The 19,168-nt window shown below is 48.0% G+C and overlaps 1 protein-coding gene across 5 annotated transcripts in view; it reads right to left on the bottom strand.

Annotated features, from left to right (window-relative positions):
• SEC14L5 (SEC14 like lipid binding 5) overlaps positions 1-13,812 on the bottom strand; it is a 39,844-nt gene extending 26,032 nt beyond the window's left edge. The window contains exons 1-3 of one of the 5 annotated variants that reach the window (XM_085075160.1): positions 13,724-13,812; positions 9,913-10,019; positions 7,973-8,048 (exon numbers count right to left, since the gene is read on the bottom strand). In XM_085075160.1, coding sequence (XP_084931286.1) covers positions 7,973-8,035 — 63 coding nt within the window. In that variant the 5' untranslated portion in view covers positions 8,036-8,048; positions 9,913-10,019; positions 13,724-13,812. Of the gene's footprint in view, positions 1-7,972; positions 8,049-9,174; positions 9,363-9,912; positions 10,020-11,125; positions 11,515-13,345; positions 13,538-13,723 lie in introns of those variants that run through there. The other 4 variants (XM_085075163.1, XM_085075162.1, XM_085075161.1 and 1 more) reach the window with 4 other exon arrangements.
• Positions 13,813-19,168: the final 5,356 nt, after the last annotated feature.

Raw genomic sequence — 19,168 nt, 5'->3', positions numbered from 1 at the left:
CACAAGCAGCACAGGGCATCAGCCTTTACAAAAATCTGTGGGTGTGACACCTTATCTAGGAGCCACTGCTTGCCACAGCCCAGTGTGGAGAGAGAAACCAGAGTGGGAAGGCAAGGAAGTAGAGATCTTGTGTGACTAACACCTGCAAGAGCAAAACACAGCAGTCAAGTGTCACATCACACATTAACTGCTTGGTGATTCACCCCAAAATCAAACAGGCTGGCTCACAAATGAATGGCTACTTGGAAGGACACTCTGTCATTGCCAGAAGCTACTGTAAAAATTTATACAAATTGGCCATGATTCAGGGTCAGACTTGGGCAGCTCACTGTGCTTAACAGTTAAAACAAGCTCATAGTGGTTGAGATGTAAGAATTAATGAAGATTCTAGATTTTATCACCTCTTTTAGCCCTTGCTGAAGAGTTTATTATTTGTCTTCTGCCCCTACATGTTCAGTAGACAAGAGAAGGGTCTTTTAGTCACTACTAGAACATGAGATGAAGGTAATACAACAGAACTGGACGTGTCTCCTTGTGCTGTGCTACTGAACTGGAGCTCCCTTCAGAGCTCAGCCATCCCTGCACCAACCAGCACCCACCAGATTAAACTTGAGACACAACCCATCTTCCAAGGAAAAAATCCTCCATGCTGCAGCTGGAGAAGGTGATTAAACCTGTAAAGAGTCTTGGAATTAGCGTAAATCTTCTCCAGTCCACACATGGTGCCAGCACCATTCTGCCCAGCAAATGGAGTCTGAGCAGTGGCAAAGCAAAGCTCTCAGAGATCTTTGTCATCCCCACAAAACACTGAGCATGATGTGCAGATTTTGCTAGCAGTTCTCCAGAACTCCCAATGAACAAGCAGTTCCTCTATCATCTTCTTCCAAAAAGCAGCTCTTCCATCATCCAGCAGCTGTGACAAACAGCACTCACAAAACACTTTCAACCTGCTTGAGGGAAAACATCCCACACCACAATCCCAGGAGAAATGTCAGCTCTTTCCCAGCTATTTCTCACTCTCAACCTGCTTAATGCCAGGGGAGGAGGTGGCAGGGCTCAGGGCTGAGCACCCCAGTGCAGAGCCAGCCCAGCTGACACATAGAGCATCACTCCCAGGCTGCTGGTGCCAAACGCTGCTCAGCAGGAAAATGAGGGGATATTTTTAGTGTATCTTGACAGCAGCTTCAAGCCTTCAAGTCACACTGAAGCATCATGTCTTGAGTCAACACTAGATTATCTCTAAGTGTATAAAATGTTAACCCAGTAGCTTCTGGCAGCCACAGCAAACTCACCTTCAAAACGTGGCAAGAAGTACGGACAAGGGAAGCTGCCTTCTTTGAAACACCTGGCACAGCCCATGGCTGCAAACAGATCATCCACCTCCAAGGAGGACTGGTCAAGAGGCAAGTCCTATATACTCAACAATCTATATATCAATAACAAATCTAGAACATAACAGACAGAGCAGATTCTGCTTTGCAGGGGGTTTTTAAGTATTGCTTGGGTTATTATCAAGACATTTCATGTCATATGTGGCATGGTTTGAACACCAAAGAACACCTGTTTTGAAGCATTTTCCCCCCTGCACAATGATTCTCTCTCCACCTCCAGGGTCCTGCCACCCAGCAATACCATTTCAGGCAGTATTTAAAAGCTGTGCCATTACTTGCATCACAGCAGCTCCAAAGGAGCTTCCAAGCACTGGACACACTGCAAAGCTCTTTCCTGTGTCACCTGCAGCTAGCCAGGGACACAGAGGGCAGCAGGATCCTCTCCCCTGGTCCGCCTGCAGCTGCTGCCCTGTGAGCTCCACTCCACACAGCCCTCTGTGCTTTCACTGCTGCTTCTGAGGATTCCAGCTGCCAGGAACAGCTCTGCTTCCCTGCAGCAAATGCTCTCCTGGCTCCAGAGCTCACACTTGAAAGGAGACGCTATGAGCCAGCATCAAATATTTTAGTTAAGATTCTACTTTTCTTTATTTAAAACCAGGCTGTGATGATACCAGAATAGTGACAACAACTTGGAGCTGCAGCTGGGAATATTCCAGTCTGTAATTACAACTCAGCATAGAGGAACCCCCCAAAGTGTCCTCTGTGGTGCATCTGTGCTGTGGCACTGCAAGACATGGCTCTATAGGTGACCTGACACCCCATCTGCAGCACTTATGTAGCAAGACAGCAGCAGCCTACGAGACCTGTGAACACATATGTTGAAATGTCACTCTAAACAAAGCCACAGAGCTGATGTGATCCTTGCTAGACATCAGCCTGCTTGTGCACTGTACTACTCTCACACCATTTATCTGTTACCAACACACAGCCCAAGCTGTTTGGGTGTTAATTAGCAAAAGGGGGCTCAGAGGTTCTGTTGCAGAAACATCATTGCATCAGCCAGTGAAATACCAAAACCTTCAAGACACCACAGCATTAGGGGGAGAGCACACACAATATACCAGGATTTAAGAAGTCTCTTTATACACTGTATCTGCTAAAGGCAGCAGGAAGAAGTCATTAAATAAAGCTGCTTAAAACCAAACAACTTTAACACACTGCATGTTGATGCTAAAAAGGAAAGTAAGTTTGAAAAAGTGTATGGAAAGCAGTTCTGGCTGTCAGGACCTGAACTCCAGCAGTCAGAGTCTCTTCTCCTGCAGCTAAGCCTGACAGCCAAAACAGCAAGGAGCTGTTTTGCTGCATCTACAAACCTCCTAACACTGGTGACACAAAAGTATGTTGAGATGGTTGTGAAATGAGTGATGCATTTTGATTTGAGTTGTCCTGGATTATTGACTCTTGCATGTAACCCTGGGCCAGATCCTCAACTGCTGGAAAGGAGTAAAACTTCAGGGGCTGCCAAGGAGCTTTGCCAGGGTGCAAATAGCGCAGAGAAGGCTGATGATTGAAGGGCAGCAGTGAGGGCCACTGCCAAATCCAGTGACAATCATCAGAACTGCTCCTGAGGGTCAGGCACGAGAGAAAGACATCTCTTATCAGGACCATGGATGTTTGCTTTTCATGGGTATGACCTTCTGTACAGGATGAGAAAGATGAGGGAGAAGGAATATTTCTGCTGCTTACTCCATGAGAATTAAGTTCTGACTTTAAATAAGCTTGCAGTATTTGTAGCCTGAATTAAATTTGTCACTCAGCTTCTTAGAACTTCTGACACTCAAACTGTACTGAGCTGAAACAGAAGCATCCACTGTTAATTTCCTACTTTGTCTTACCTGTGAAATAAACTGCAGATCAACTAAAGGTAAAGAACATCGAGGCCTAAGAAAATCTGGAGAGGGACTTTGGAGAAGGGATGAAGTGACAGGACAAGGGGGAATGGTTTCACACAGAGAGAGGCCAGGGTTAGATGGGATACTGGGGAGAAATTCTTCCCTGTGAGGCTGGGGAGGCCCTGGCAAAGGTTGCCCAGGGAGGCTGTAGATGCCCCTGGAGCCCTGCAACTGTTCCAGGCCATGCTGGATGGGGCTTGCAGCAACTTGGGATAGTGAAAGGTGTCCCTGCCCATGGCAGGGGTGGAATGAGATGGGTTTTAAGGTCTCTTCCAACCCGAACTGTTCTGTGATTCAGTGAACACTGAACTGACACTAAAACCAGAAGAGTCAGGGAGCTGCTTGGAAGTACAGGCCAGGAGTTCAGGTGATGCAGCTTTCACTTGCAGACCCAGGCAGGGAACTTATGAGCTGCCACAGGTCTATCAGAGACTCTGAGTGATGCTGGAGGTAAGAAACACCCCCACACCAAACAGGCACTGGCACCCCCAGAGAAGCCACCCCCACCCAATCCTGCTGCAAGGGCACAATTGCCCTGGCCTGATGAGCAGCATTCAACCAGCACAGAAACACACACCAATGCTCCTCATGTGTGTGTGTCCAAGAGCTTGGGCTCCCAGCTGCTCAGATATGTGTCAGCACATGCCGTGGGCAGCACCAAGAAATGAGGTCAAGCAGAAAGCAGCACTGACTCACATCAGGCACATGTGGGGCTCCACAGCAGTTTTGTCTCAAGCACAGAGTACAACTGCACAGGCAATGGGAGCTGATGCTCCTGCAAACCTCCCAACGCTTGGGCTTTGTTCTCTTTTTCCAAAATAATGACTTATTTTTATATAGCAGTGCAGAGAGATTGCTCTCTTGCAGCAGAAACCATAAACTGCTCTGAACAACAGTGAGAGCTGAGCATGAAGTGCACTGTGGCAAGAGGAGCAAACCATTGGGAAGTGTCATCAGGGATTTCTCATTTGCACCACTACCACAGCAATTTTAATTATCCATCACATACAGAAGACCCTGCAAGGTCTCTGGGGGGTTATTCCACACCTGTAGCTTTAGGGACTTAGTCCTACAAACCTTATAAAGTGTGTGAAGGCAGTCGATGTCAACTGTGAGCGTGAAGGGCTGAGGCACTACTAAAAATAACAGGAACACAACTCCCTACCACGTTCAAAGCTGAAACCCTCCAGCTAAAGCTATCTCATCTAACCTAATAATTCATTGCAAATAACATTAAGTATGCAATCTCTCTCTCTCAGCTCTGTTTCCTGCATATTGGACTTGTTCACCCAAACCAAATTCTCATCCCCAACACATCAGAGAAGGCTCACAAATATTTAACTCACTCATATGTGGCAGAGGGTACCCTTCTGGATTTTTCGTTCATTATAACATTTTTTGAAAATCCCTTCTAGCTTTCTAACTACAACTACAACAGAAAGCAAATGAAAAGTAAGTTTATACTTGGGAATTTTCTTGGCTGTAAGATAAAATTAGAAGACGTGCAATGTCAAATCTGCTGATCTAATTGAAGGGAAGACAAGATCAAGTCCAGAGAGGCACAGACAATCCATTGAAGGAACAGTTCCATTTAAAAGAAGACACACACAAAAAAGAGATAAAATAGAAAGGAAAAACATGACAAGATAACAAAGTATAACAGAAGTCAAGGTTCTTTTCAAGTATAAGGGATAAGGGATCCAGGCACTGGATATGTGTTTGAAGAGCATAATACTTTTGATCCATTAATGTGAATCCAAGTTAGGAACAAAGCAGGTGGAAATAACTACGGTGACCTTGGACAGGTGTGGAAAAGCCACCCTTTGTTTAAATCTTTTTTAGAAGGGAGGACAAGAAAAAAGAAAAAAATCAGAACTCCCAAATGACAAGAAAAGACTTGATAAGCTGATTCGTTTTTACTTCCTCAGATGCACAGGACTGGCAAAGAGAGCAAGAAGAGGAATGTCCTTCCAAGGACTTGGAATACATGTCAAATATCCTGCCTGCAAATGCTCCAACCCAAGCTGCGGGAGCCTTTGCAAGCAGCAGAGTGTCAACCCTGAGACAATTATCCTGACACACAGTAACAAAGGTATCAACAGGAAAAGCCCCAGCTCATCCCTGGAAGACAGCCCCAGAATGAGCTGCACACACATGGCCTCTGCACAAGTCCAAGGAGAACTCCTCTTCCTGATGGGTGGGCTCAGCAAAGGGCCTGGGAAACACCACGTGTGTGAGCCAGGCCAGGAAACAAGGAATTGCTTGCCAAATTTGGCTGTGACAACCCTATTTCTCAGACTCTCCCACGTGAGCCAAGCACACCCACTGCTTTCTATAGTAGGGTCCAAACATCGGAGGTTCTGAGGGAAAAATACTCTTCCCAACTTACTTCCTGCGTTTTGTTCAGGCTGTGTTGTGAGGGATGACCCAATGAAGAATGAAGCACAAGTGTATGAGGCTGAAGGTTGCACAGAGATCTGTAAAACATGGGGGTGTCTTGGGGTCACCCCTGCAACCCCTGCTTTCCTACCACAGCCTGGGACCTCAGCACTCCAAAAGTTCCCACACAGCACTTGAGGGGAGAAGATGAAAGCAGCTGAATATCAGTGCTGAGGAAGCTGCTGTCAGATTTATGGTGAAGGAGATTAACAGCAATGCCACGTGCTGAGTAGCAAAACAGCTTCACTGCACACCCACTCCTCCCTGCAAAACTTCCAGCAACTGACAGCTGGTACCTGACAGCTCTGAGAGATCCATGAGATCCACGCTGCCTCCACACAAACAGGAGCCTCCATCTGAACACAGCAACAGTGGTAACCAAGTCTGCATCCAGCTCAGCCTGCATGGACCACCCGAGATTGAGATGCTGCTCTACCCAAGATTGAGATCCTGCTGTGAAGACAGGATTTTCACAGGACATCAGTGTGGGACTACAGGGTCTATACTGAGCACCCTACTCCACTGGGTGACCCTGGAAAAGGAACTTCTTCATAAGAAGGAAGACTAATAACTTTGCTAAGATTTGCTGAACAATTAAAAGATGACATTTACAATCTCAGCCCTCAATTCTCAGGAAATTTTAAGTTCTCCAATGCTGAAAAACCCAAAGCAAATAAAACCAAACCACTTGAAAATTAAACCCACCAGCCCCTGGCCTTTAGGCATGTGCTAACCAGCTTACAAAGGATTTGTTTCAAGGCAGCCCTCCTCTATTAGCAGCCAATCGATTGAGGAGCATCTGGTGGGAGTTTTATCCTGCTAATATAGACAACAAGAATGTGGAGAGGTGTGCATGGAGCAAAGGCTCCCAGGATCTTCATCACAAGTACTGGTGTCTTATTCTCACACAGGATGCATTGAGAGAGCAAAGAGCACAGCCAGGAAAGCTTCACTGCCACAAACATCAGCTCCAGACTGGTCAGATCACTTCTATGGCATTTTACTGGTTTAGCTGTTAACAGACAGGGCAAATCTGGGTAAGACTGGGGCAAAGAGGAGGTGGATTTGGGAGGGAGCTTAACTGTTAGCAAAAGCAGTGTTCAGCTGGATGATCAAGGATCAAAGTGAACAACAACCACTCTCAGCTGCTGCTACCTTTGGGGTCCATTATTTACACTGAGGAATAAACTGATTCCCCCAGTTTTAACAGCTGGAATGAAAGACTGGAGGCTGTTTTGGATAAAACAATTCTTAAAGCATGTATTTCTCAGGAATCTTGAAGAAACCACATTGTCAAGGCGAACTCAATAGAGGCTCTCCCTTCCACTAACGGGAATCATGTCAGCTGCCTGCAATGGCTGCAGCTTTCCATCTGCATTCCTGGCCTCCCACAACTGAAGAAACTGGGAACAGGCAATGGAGGAAGCAGCTCACTAAAAGTGGCAAATACCAAGCCTGGGGATCCCTACAGCTGACTGAAATGCCCAATAGATGACAAGAAAAAGCCTTGCAAGACTCCATAAGCAAGCTCCTCTAATAATGCCCAGATGCTCAGGGCTGCCCTTGAAATGCAACAACAAACCTTTGACAAGGGTATTTGACTCACACCTAATTGTGACAAAGTCCACAATATCAGAAACAAACTCTGCCTAAAACAGCTCCCATGGTCAACAGCAACTTTCTGCATCACCAGTGAATGAGCCTCAGCAGAAGCCCTCAAGCCCCTTGTGGAAGTCACAAGACTTGGAGAGAGATCTCCCAACAGTTCAATCACAGAGCGGACAGGGAAGAACAAAACAGAGGATTTTTTTGCAAAGATTTCTGGCTTTTAATCAAATATCTCAGTATGATTCAGAATCCAGCTGTAGATACATCCATACTACAGTGCTGATTGGGATGACATCTGGACAGATTTTGAACTGAGTGGCACTTGGTGATATGGCAAAGAAGGTGTCTGGCCACAAACTGAACCTGCCTAACAATGTCCATTTTTTCCCTTCCTTGTCAAACAATAATTACAGAAGGTCGGATTTTCTTGGTTTTTTTTTTTTTTTCCTCCCCTTCTAACAACTAAACCACCATTCCTAATGCTGAGATGTTGATCCTTATTTTTCATGGACAATTGAAGGCAGAGCGCTGAGGCTCTGCTCCTGCAGTAGGGCTGTCACAGCCATCCAGACAAACCTGTAGTCCCCCACCTCCCACTGGCCCTCAGCAGCTGGAGCAGGAAAGGTGCTGAGTGTTACTCACTGCCATGACGAGCTCAAAAGGGTATTTGTAGACTCGAACTGGGGACTGGTATTTCTGCACCATTTTTACCACACACCTGTAACAGAGAGAAATAGGAGCATTTTAGATCCCCCACACCAGGCAGTGCAATATATTCTATACAATTTTTACAGACCTTACTAGAAGCTGTAACTCTTTCTTACAAAGAGAGAGAAGATTTATTTGGTAGAATATTTTGCTAGTAAGTGGCAGAGACAGAGACAAGTCTCTGCAGTCCCAGTTCAGTGCTGTGTCCAGCAGCCTGTGCTGCTTCCCAACACCACTGCAGTAAATTTAACTTGGAGCTCCAACAAAACTTACGATAATTAAAGCACAATACAGAGATGGAAAGCCAGAATAAATCATACTCTGGAGAAAGAGCCTGTCTTAGGAGCATTACAGAGCTTATACAGCAATTCTTTCCCCTATCCCCCTTTTCTACATTACATTTGTAATCATTAGGCAAAATCCTCCTCGATGAAAGCTTCCACAGCATCCCATATCTGAGTGTCTTAAATGCTTTTGTGCACAAAGTAGGATTCAGTTGTTTTAGCTCACTGAAAGGAAGGAAAAGGAACCAGCATGATGAAAGAACATGCCTGATGCGAAGCTGGCAATCACATCCCACAGCCTGGATACCTACTGTTCCAGCTGAACTTAGGCAAGAACTGCAGGCAATGGGAACAATCCTGTCCTCAGCATTTCCCTGCTCCCAGCCACCTCTCACTGCTCTCATCAGGATTCCTCCCTCAGACTCTCCTGCCTGGCTTTTAACCCTCAAACATTAACCCACACCTCAAGAGAAGTACACAAATCATTTTAAAAAGGGTTATTAGGTTGCTTTCTGCAATTCCTTTAGGAATTCCTTTGTACTGCTCCTACTAATACCATCCACGAACATCAGGGACACAAAAGGCTGGACGGCTGGTTGGAGGCACTGTGCTCATTCCACCCCACTCAAATTCCACTGCTGAGCAGACACAGCCCTCGGCAACATGACGCAGTGTAGCACTGAACTCAACAGTCAGAGCACTCAGACAACTTATCCCTGACATTTTCAGCCCAAAACCGGAGGTGAAACATGAATAGACAATAGATTCTCCCTCAAAAACTGTTGCAAAATGTCATCACACCGTAAAATCTAAGCAAGGGAGAGGGGGAAAGGACTTTAAAAGTTTGAGTACCTGAGAATGGGGGATTTTTTGAGAAATAGAGTCCAGTGATCAGACAGTTCCTCTGCAGAGGATCACATTACCCAAGGAGCAAAGGTCAGGACTCGCTGGATCTCTCAGTCTCACTAGTGCTAAAAGCCAGTCCACACCAAGCCAGTCAACGCAAAGAGAACCTACCAGCAGAGCATCCAACCCAGAGTGCAGCAAGAGGAGCAGGACAAGCACACCCCAGGAAGCTCGGGCTGCTATCAGGTATCAGATACCCGAGCCAAGAGGCATAGGGCACCTTGGAACAAGACCTGTAACATGATTAGGCTGGGCGGGACCCTCCCCGTGAGCACAAATAGAGCGGGAGAAGCCTCGTCAAGCGCTTTTAGCTGGGATCTTGCTTATTCTGACCTCACATCCTACACCAGGAATTCCTGCACCTCTGCAGGAGATGGTCATGAACCTCCACAGCAGGAAGGCTCAGGACAGAGCCATCTACAATCACCCACAGCCCAGAAATTAAGTCACCAGCCACAGAACAGTGGGATGGCACAAACTGTAGCTCAGCAGACTTAACTGTGCTGCTTGGACAGACCTGCTGCTCCCTGGCAGCTGCTGGACCCAACTGCCACGGGTTTATTGCCCCTGCACTTCTCCAGCTGAGGGAAGGCTGGAAAAAAGAGCCAATGACTATTACACCCACAGGAAGCTGTGGAAAAATGACAGCTGATAACTCACATCTGCCCTAGAAACCTTTCATACCTCAGGAGAGTGCAGTGGCAGACAGGCCTTCTATGCCCTCTCCTCCAAACAGAGCCAAGAGACGGTCATTGTGCTTCTCAAAGCAACAGGGAGTCCTGCTATAATTCCTGCAAAAAAAGAAAAAAACCATCAGAAAAGGCAGTGAAAGGTGGCTACTCAGCACACCCAGCTGCAGATGATGATCAGCACTGATAAGGACAAGGAGTCTCAGGTGTTACCACTGGCCATCTAGGCTGTATTAGCTCAAGACCTCCATCTTCCCAGGGCTTTAGCAACAAAGACAGATGTGTTTTTTAAATCATCTCGTGTTCCACTCGAATCATAAACAGATCTGTTCAACCACCAGAAAGAAACCACCCAACTAGGGAGTACGTCTGCTCCTCAAATATCCATCCAGCTCTGCAATGGCCCAGGCTCCCTGCCTTGACTTCCTGTTTGCATCTGCTAAAAACACATTAGGAAAGACAATTCAGGTGAAGAGCAGTGACCCACTGAACTGCAGTGTGACCTCTTAGAAACCCCAATCCACAGGTGGAGGCACACCTAGAGCATCCATGGGGAAACACCAGGAAAGAGGTTCAATTCCAGCTGGCCAAGCTCAGAGTAGTTGATAAAAGCTCAGAGGTTGGAGTTGTCAGTGCATTGAAGCAACAAATCTGGCTAATAACAACCATCCCAATAATAGCAACTGTAACAATCCCAAGTAGATATTAAAAGTATTTCAATTCTTGCACACCTGAGTACAGAAAACAGCAGCAGCCACCACATTTCACAAAGCTTCCCGTGACACAGTGTGCCAACAGCACTGAGCCCTGGGAGCCTCAGCTCTCTGGACACCCCTTTTGCTCCAGCCTACACAGCAACTCCTCTGGGAGCCAAGTAGAGAGTGCTCATTACAAGCTTGAGATCCACCTGCTGGGTGTTCCAGAGCAAGAGGAGGGATATGGACCCCTGATGGCACATGCACTCTGGGAGCATTCCAGAGAAATGGATTCTGAAGAAGCAGTGGTGCACCCGCAGTGTGCAAAGCTCCTCCAACACGTGAGCCAAGCCTCTGAGGGCTCCCGTGAGGAACACACATCACTACACACAGCAAAAGGACAGGCAGTGGCATTAACTGGGTGTTTCCTTCTCATCTAGAATCAGTCACTGTGCACATGAGGGATTTTCCATATGCTTGACTTCTGTTCCACTATTTGTAGGAGCAGCTTACCTGACAGAATACAGCCAGATGGTTGGCAATCAGAAACTGAGGGTATAGATTAAATACACAGAAAGCTCTGAATCAAAGCCCCCCACCTCTGCTTCTCATCCAGGCACAGAACTCAGTTAGCTCTTTCCACTCTGAAGCTTCCTGTTGGATGTGGAACTGGCAGCAAGTGACTTTATTAACTTCTCCCACCTGTGGTGGCTGCTTTTCATCTTGAAGAGAACTGAGCAGGTTCTTTTGTTTTGTTTTCGACAAAGAACTGCTGAAAATAGCAGGATCCTTGACTTCCTCAAATACCATGACACCATGTGAAAGCCAGCTGTGACACCCAGCTAAGCTGATATTTGCAGTTAGAAAAGGGGGACTCCACAGGGCTGTATTCTTTCCTCCCTCCTTCTAGAGAAAGATGGAGAGAAAGTTGTGTGACATTTCTTTTGCCTGGAGTGTCTTTCACTTAGGGAGATATTGTAATTGATGCTTTACACACAGAATAATAACACCATACCAAGCTGTAGGATATTTATTAGAGCTTTTAGACCTAAGCACTTAAGAACAAGTCTTTCAAAGCTTGATATAAGGAAGCCTCAAGGTGTAATGGTGCCAGAATAAACCTTTACCATCTTCTGCAAGCAGACATCTGCTCAAGCATGGCTTGATCCTACCCCCAAGAAACATCTCTGGAGGAGGTGAAGCAGCATAGAGAGTGCAGGTCACTGTGCTGAGGTGGAGCCTGGGCACTGCTCCTACACCTGGCAGAGATGCCTGGAGTCCTGGCGTGGATCAAAACCAAAGACAAGCAACACAAACATCCAAACAACAACATCCACACATTCCTGACCACACAATAAGGAACAGTCTTTTTGGCTGAGGGGAAGAAGGAAAGGGAACCATGTCTAGCACTCTGCCCTCAGAGCTGATTCCCTTCCATGTGTGTATCAAAACAAACCCCATGCCCAATACTTCCACACCTCCATCTCTCAGAGTAATTTTCTTACCACAGAACTCTTATGTACAGCAACACATTAACTCCCTGATATCTGCCAGCCTGCAGCAGGAGATAAACATTCCTGATGGAAAGCCTTGCTTTCCTCACCTTGCTACTCCACAGGAAGTCATACTACATTTATCCATCCACAGTATAGGAAATAGTTCAATTCTCAAATACAATTTAAGAATGGAGACACAGAATCAGGGAATGGTTTGGGTTGGAAGGCGCATTAAAGCCTATCCTGTTCCACCCCTGCCATGGACAGGGACATCTTCCACTAGCCCAGGCTGCTCCAAGCCCTGTCCAGCCTGGCCTTGGATACTTGCAGGGATCCAGGGGCAGCCACAGCTTCTCTGGGCAACCTGCGCCAGAGCCCCATCAACCTCACAGTCATTGTTCCAAGTCCCTGTCCAGCTCTCCTGGAGCCCCTTTAGGCACTGGAAGGAGCTTTGAGGTCTCTCTGGAACCTTTTCCACGTCAACACCCCCAGCTCTCCCAGGCTGGCTCCAAAGCAGAGGGCCTCCAGCCCTTGGAGCATCTCCATGGCTTCCTCTGGACCCTCTTCAATAAGTCCGCATCTTTCTTGTGCCATGCTTCAGTTTAACATGTAAATCAAGAGCAGAGCCAGGCAGCAACAAAGCATCAACAAACTGTTTCAGTCTGCCTGGAGTGAAGTTTGCAGATGTATTTCTTTGAACAGAGACTGGCTGTCATCAGCCACACCAGATAAGTGGTGCCATCAACACAAGCCCCTCCTCACCATCTACAAGCCAATTTTACTACTTGGAGGAGTTAAGCCAAGTGGCCCAGAGAACATACTCGTTTCACCTAAAAGCTGACTTGAAAACATGGAATCACAGAATGGTTTGGAAGGGACCTCAAAGCCCATCTCATTCCACCCCCTGCTGTGGGCAGGGACACCTTCCACTATCCCAGGTTGGTCCACGCCTCGTCCAACCTGGCCTTGGACACTTGCAGGGATGGGGCAGCCACAGCTGCTCCGGGCTACATGTTAAATCCATCAACTTTTAATAGACATTGATCGCGGTCACCCTTTGAGTTTACAAGCACTTCAGGGCTAGTTTCGGGGTAGATGTTGAACCCCGATTCCCCGGGAGCTCTCCGCAGCCGCTCGGGCTCATGCTGGGCTCTCACTCTCAGCCCCTCCACAGCACAGCCCACCTGAAGCGACCCCGCCCGCCCCTCAGCCCACTGTCCCCAGGCACGACACAAACCTGACAACTTTAAAACCGCTCTATTTTGTCCATAGACCTGAAGTGATGCCCCGCCATCCCGAGCCTACCGCTCGGGTCTTCACCGGCTCTCTCCCCGATCCCACAGGATTATGACTAAAATTTCCCTCTCGGCTTCCCGTGGCTGAAGGATAGCGACTCCCGGCGCCCCTACACACCCCACCGCCCCCGCTCTGCCGCCTCACGAAGGGCCGGGGCACACGGGGCGGGAACAGCCTCACGCCCCCCGCGCCCCTCCCTCACACGGCGGCCCCGAGGGACCCCCGGAAAGCGCTGCCCACCGCGGCCGCCTCCCGCCTCCCACACCGATCCCACATCCCCTCTCCCTCCTGCCCTCCCGCCCGGCGCGCTCCCCCTCACCGCGGGCGCGGCGCACTCCAGCCGAACCCATCCCGCTCTCGGCGGCTCCCGCGGCTCCCGCGGCTCCACCCCCCGTCTGGCCCCGCCCCTCTAGGCCCCGCCCCCAGGGCGCTGTCCATTGTGCTGCGGGGGGAGCGGGCAGGCCACGCCCCCGCGCACGTGCGGCCCCCCCGCTTCCCCCGCCGCCATCTCGCTGAGGGGCGCGTGGGCCTCAGTCGTGAGGGGGAGCGGGAAAAGCTGTGCCGGGGTGGAATTCCTTCTCAATATCCCGTCTATCTGTGCCCTCTGGCAGTGGGAAGTTATTCCCCGTTGTCCTGTCACTCCAGACCCTTGTCCAAGGTCCCTCTCCAGCTCTCTTGGAGCCCCTTTAGGCACGGGAAGGGCGTCTAAATTCTTCCTGCAGCCTTCTCCAGGTGAACACCCCCAAGCTGTCCCAGTCTTTCAGCAGAGCTGCTCAATCCCTCTGATCTTCTTGGTGCCTCCTTTGGGCTTGCTCCAGCAGCTTCATGTCCTTTGCTCAGGACTCCAGACCCAGGCACGTCTCCAGGGTCTCATGAGGGCAGAGGGAGAGAATAACGTGGAATATGTGTGGAGATGAGCTCACCCCATCCCGCAGAGTGGTCACAGCAACAACCCTGCCAGAGCTCAAGGAGTGCTTGGACAACACTCTTGGGCACAGGGAGGGATTGTTGTGGTGTCTGTGTGGGGCCAGGAGTTGGGCCTGATGATCCTGATGAGACCCTCTCAACTCAGGATATTCCATGATTCTCCCCAAACTGGCACCTGCCCTTGAGGAGAAGAAACCTGCTCGGGTCAGGGCTGGAGGAGGCAGAGCCACAGCTCCCAAACACAGCCTAATCCTGCTCATCCCAGGATGGATCAGCCCTTCAGGAGCGGAGGGACCTGCTCACCTCAGCCCTTAACTGTCTCTCACTGTACTGTATTGTTTGATTTATTACATGACTTACTACACACCTGTGAACTGACTCCTTGAGTAACTATTCCCCAAACTGTACTCTCTAGCAAGGTGATCACCCAGCCAAGCAATGCTGAGAAGGACACTGGGATGCATCCTCACCTCTCAGCTTCCCCCTCTCCCACCAGCTCTGAAAATCTATGCATTGTTTGGTGAACCCTGGGGAGCTTTGGAGGTCAGTGTGAGTGGCTCCTGTTTGTGAGGCCACATGCTGGGGAGTTGTCACCATCAAGTGACAGTCCTTGAGGCCATGGCACTGTGGAGGAAGTGATGCCAATGCTCTGCTAATTGGGGGTGTCAGAGAGTGGCTGAGCAGCTGGTCCTGGGGCAGGAGGGACATGTGGCACCACGAGTGGTGGAGGAGAGGGATGTGGGAGACCAGCTGGGGGATGTTTTGCACCTTCAGAGCCTCCTTTCGGGTTCTCCCTAGCTGCCTCTTTGCCTGATGGTATTCAAGTAACATCACATTTAGCTGCTTTGTGTTTTCCTGCCTCCTTATCACTTCCAGCTGTGGAGTGTCCCCTGATCTGGGCCGGCATTTCAGGAAGCTGCAGTGCTATTTCTGATCAGCAATACTTCCTGAAACGTTCTGCTATCTCAGACTGAGGAGACCAGCCTGACACTGCTCAAAAACAATCATTCCACAGACCATCGAATGTCAGAGTTCCCAAGGCTGCACCCCACAGAGTCAGACCACTTTTCCTAAAGACCTTTACAATACAACTTGGCATCAAAAGCCACAAAGTTATTCAAGGCCCGAAACATCTACTTTATAAATATATATTCAGAATATAAACAAAATATATTCATTTATAAAGAAATATTCTGAATTTCTCATCACAATGCAACTTCCTTTTTCGAAGAAGTTATATTTCTCTCGTGTTCCTCATTCACTATTAAATTTCCTCAGAGAAAACAGAACATTTTTCCATCTTCTTGCTACAGAATTTGCACCATCCTATAACTACTTTGTGTCCTAATTTTGGTAGTTTCCCTTTTGTTCAGGTCATAAAAGCTGTATGAGATTTTGGTGAGTCCCATCCCGTCCTTTTCTCTGCTGTGTAGCCCTGACTGTAATTCCTATTTCCCAACATTTGTTTTCTCCTGCTACCAGAAGGTCACCTTGGCATTTTTCAGTGTCAGTGGGCTCCTTTTCCCCTGACACAGGGCCAACTCTCCAGGGCATTCCCAAGGGCCCTGACTGTCCTCCCACCTATCAGGACTGGGTGTTTGCCTCAAGGGCTGACACTGACCCTCAGTTTCTCTCATGGGAGCTGCTCAGAAAGAAGTTCTCACTCCTCAGCAGCCCAGGAACTCCTGCCAGTTCTGCAGTTAGAAAGGAGAATGTCTTCCAGGAAGGACATCTGGTCTGGAGATATCATTCAGCCTCTACTTACCCCATTACAAGGGCTTTTCACTGCAAACTCTGCTTTTGTCTGAACTTTTATGTCTCATCTGTTGGCATAAATTTAAAAAACAGAAATTTAAGCGCATTGGTGCATCACATGCAGAAAAAAGCTTGTAGGGATTGTTCATGGCATTGTTATTCCTATTTATCTTATTATGAAAGCAGCTGAAAGAAGCTGCAAAGGAGGTTTGTGGCAAAGCTGCAGTCAGCAAGGCCAGAAAATTCTGTGGTCTGTCATGGCGGTGCTAGAGTAGATTCAGCCCTGAACAGGAGAAGGATCTCCCTGGATCCCTGAGGAAAACCAGGAAAGGAAAAGCTCTCACCACCAGCTCAGCCCTTTCTACAGTGTCACGCTGAGGAGGTGCTGCCCAGCCCTCTTCCACACAGGTTCAACCACCTTTAGAAAATCAGCACTGTTTAAACATTAAAGACTTGCTTTAAAAAATTCAGCAGCAAAGTTCACCTGCTATTCAGAGCCACATTTAAAGCAGTGTGGAGGTGTATTCCACTCTCTAAACCTGGGCTTCAGTCCAGGTGTTACTGAGTGGAGCTGGGAGAAAGAAGAGGCTCCACACACAGCCTCCAGCGCTGGGATAGACACACCAGCATATTCCACTGCGCTGTTCTGGGCTGGAGTTCACCTCTGCTACTTCCACACCTCTCTAAAGACAACTTTTAGCACTTAACCTTACTCTGCTTCACCAAAGCTGAGCAAAAGCTGTTCTGAGAGCCAGGAAAAGTTGAAATGTTGAGGCTTTGTTCACAGAAAACAGGGATCAGCACTACCTGATACCACATCACTCACAGCTCCTCTTGTGCCAGGAGGTTGCCCCCACATCCTATGGATCCCCAGGGCTTTGCCTTCCCTGTGTCACTCTCAGTCCCCTTTGTTTTCTGGTTCAAAACCGAGATGAAATTTGTTGCCCAAGGTCACAGTGAGATGACAGAGATCACTGGCAGGGATGAAATTGGAGACCTAATGAGCTCGAGTCCAGCAGACTTAGATTGGGTTCCTTTCCCCATGAGACTGCAGATAAACAGTGTGCTAATGGCTCCGCTACATTCACCTTCCAAGATAATGCCGAGGTGGCTCCCTGCCCTGCCTTCCCTGCTTCTGCAGCTGTTAAAATAGATGCTCAAATCTTGGTTTGGTTTGGCTTGGTTTGTTTTGTGAGGCAGAGGGGTCTCCCACCCTCTGACCCACCAGCTAATTAATTTCTGCTTTGCATAAAAGAAATACCCAAAAGAAATAAACCTAAACCATCAATGATATTTAACACCAAAAGCTTGCAGTTCAACAACTGATCCTGCTGATGCTCTTTAAATGCGTCTTTTTGAGTTTATCACCTGCAGTGTGTTGACATGCTCTATTTATGGGAGTCTCTCTGCATTTTGGCTCATAAAATATTTGCCATTTTCCATCCTATCATAGAATCATGGAAACACAGAATGGTTTGGGTTGGAAGGGACCTTAAAGTTCATCTCATTCCACCCCCTGCCATGGGCAGGGACACATTCCACTAGCCCAGGTTGCTCCAAACCCCATCCAGCCTGGCCTTGGACACTTCCAGGGATCCAGAGGCAGCCACAGCTTCTCTGGGTACCCTGTGCCAGGGCCTCCCCACCCTCACATGGAAATTTTTCCTCTTATCTAAACCTACTCTCTGTCAGTTTGAAGCCATTCTCCTTTGTCCTGTCAATATGTGGTCTTGTAAAAAATCCCCCTCTGTCTTTCTAATAGGATCCCTTCAGGATCTGGAAGGCCAGTCAGGTAGATCTGATACCATTCAGGTCTCATTTTTATCACAAATACTCCTCCTCATTTATGTTCAGTCATGCTGGGACCCTCTGAGGCAGATACTGAGACAAACACAGCACATTGCGACAGCAGCACATCTCCACATCCTTACAAACAAGCTAAAATATTGCAAATTAATCCAGAATTCAGCTCTCTACAAGAGTGCTTAGACAGGCCTTGCGTGAATAAAGAACATCCTATTTAAATAACTTCTCTTTCTGTGCTGTTTGTTCCCTTATGCATTTCCCCTTCTGCCTCGTGGTAGTTCTGTGAAGAGATGTCACCCCGTGACTTGCTGAGTTCTGCCTGATTCCCCTTGCCTGGGAGTAAAGCCTGACACAGGTTTGTTATTCTGGGTCACCGAAATCAGCATCACCTCCAGGAGCAGAGCTCTTGTCAGAGCTTAGCTCTGAGCACTGCTCTGCAGAAGTAGCGTTAAGAACAACGGCATTAATAGAGAGAGGGAAATGCTGGGCTTGAAGCAAAGACAAAAGGAATGTGATAAATTCAAAGGAAATATTGGAAACCAGCTGATAAATATGAAAGCCTTGGGAAGCACCCAGTGCTTGGTCCTTGCTTGACACGAACATCTCCAGTGGCTGATGGGATCACAGAGGATTTCCTTTCAGAAAGGGCTGCCATAAGCTGAGAGCAGAGAGCTGTTGGGGCTATTTAAAAGGTTAAGAACTTCACAGGTCCTCTGCTACCAGACAGCTCAGGAGATCCTAAATAAAGTGGCCTTGGGGCAGCATCCCTTTTTTTACACCCCTTGCCAGGCGCCAGCACCACCCGCACAATGCTTGTCTCATACAAGCTCTCACTATTGTGATGCTTTTATACAAAATCTTCTTTCTTGGGACCTTAAAATACAGATTTATGGAATAATACAGACTATGGAAACAGCATCAAGGATTTCTCTTTCAGACCATGTAACTGGTCCCTGCTGGGACAGTACTGGTTTGTGCCTTTCCAGCACTCAAGGAGGTGGAGTTCAGTACTCATATTTTGAGAAAAATATTCTGAGATTCTCAGAGTTAATTTTAAATCTTCTGTTGATTTCCACAACATATTGTTGATGTTCCAGCTAGTTGAGTACAGCCTAAACAGTTGTGTTTTCCCCATAACTTGTCCCTTTTCTCCCAGGTGTCTCAAGTGCCACTGGGTATATGAAATGACACAGCACAGCCCCAAGACCTGCTCCCTCCCAAAATCCTGTTTGTGCTGTTCCCTGACAAGTGTGACAAGCAGCGGCTGGAGATGTCT

The sequence above is a fragment of the Lichenostomus cassidix genome, chromosome 14, assembly GCF_008360975.1.
Source record: "Lichenostomus cassidix isolate B80296 chromosome 14, HeHo_3.0, whole genome shotgun sequence".
Taxonomy (NCBI): Eukaryota; Metazoa; Chordata; class Aves; order Passeriformes; family Meliphagidae; genus Lichenostomus; species Lichenostomus cassidix.
Note: the sequence above shows the minus strand (reverse complement) of the source record. Positions and strands in the feature narration are given on the sequence as shown.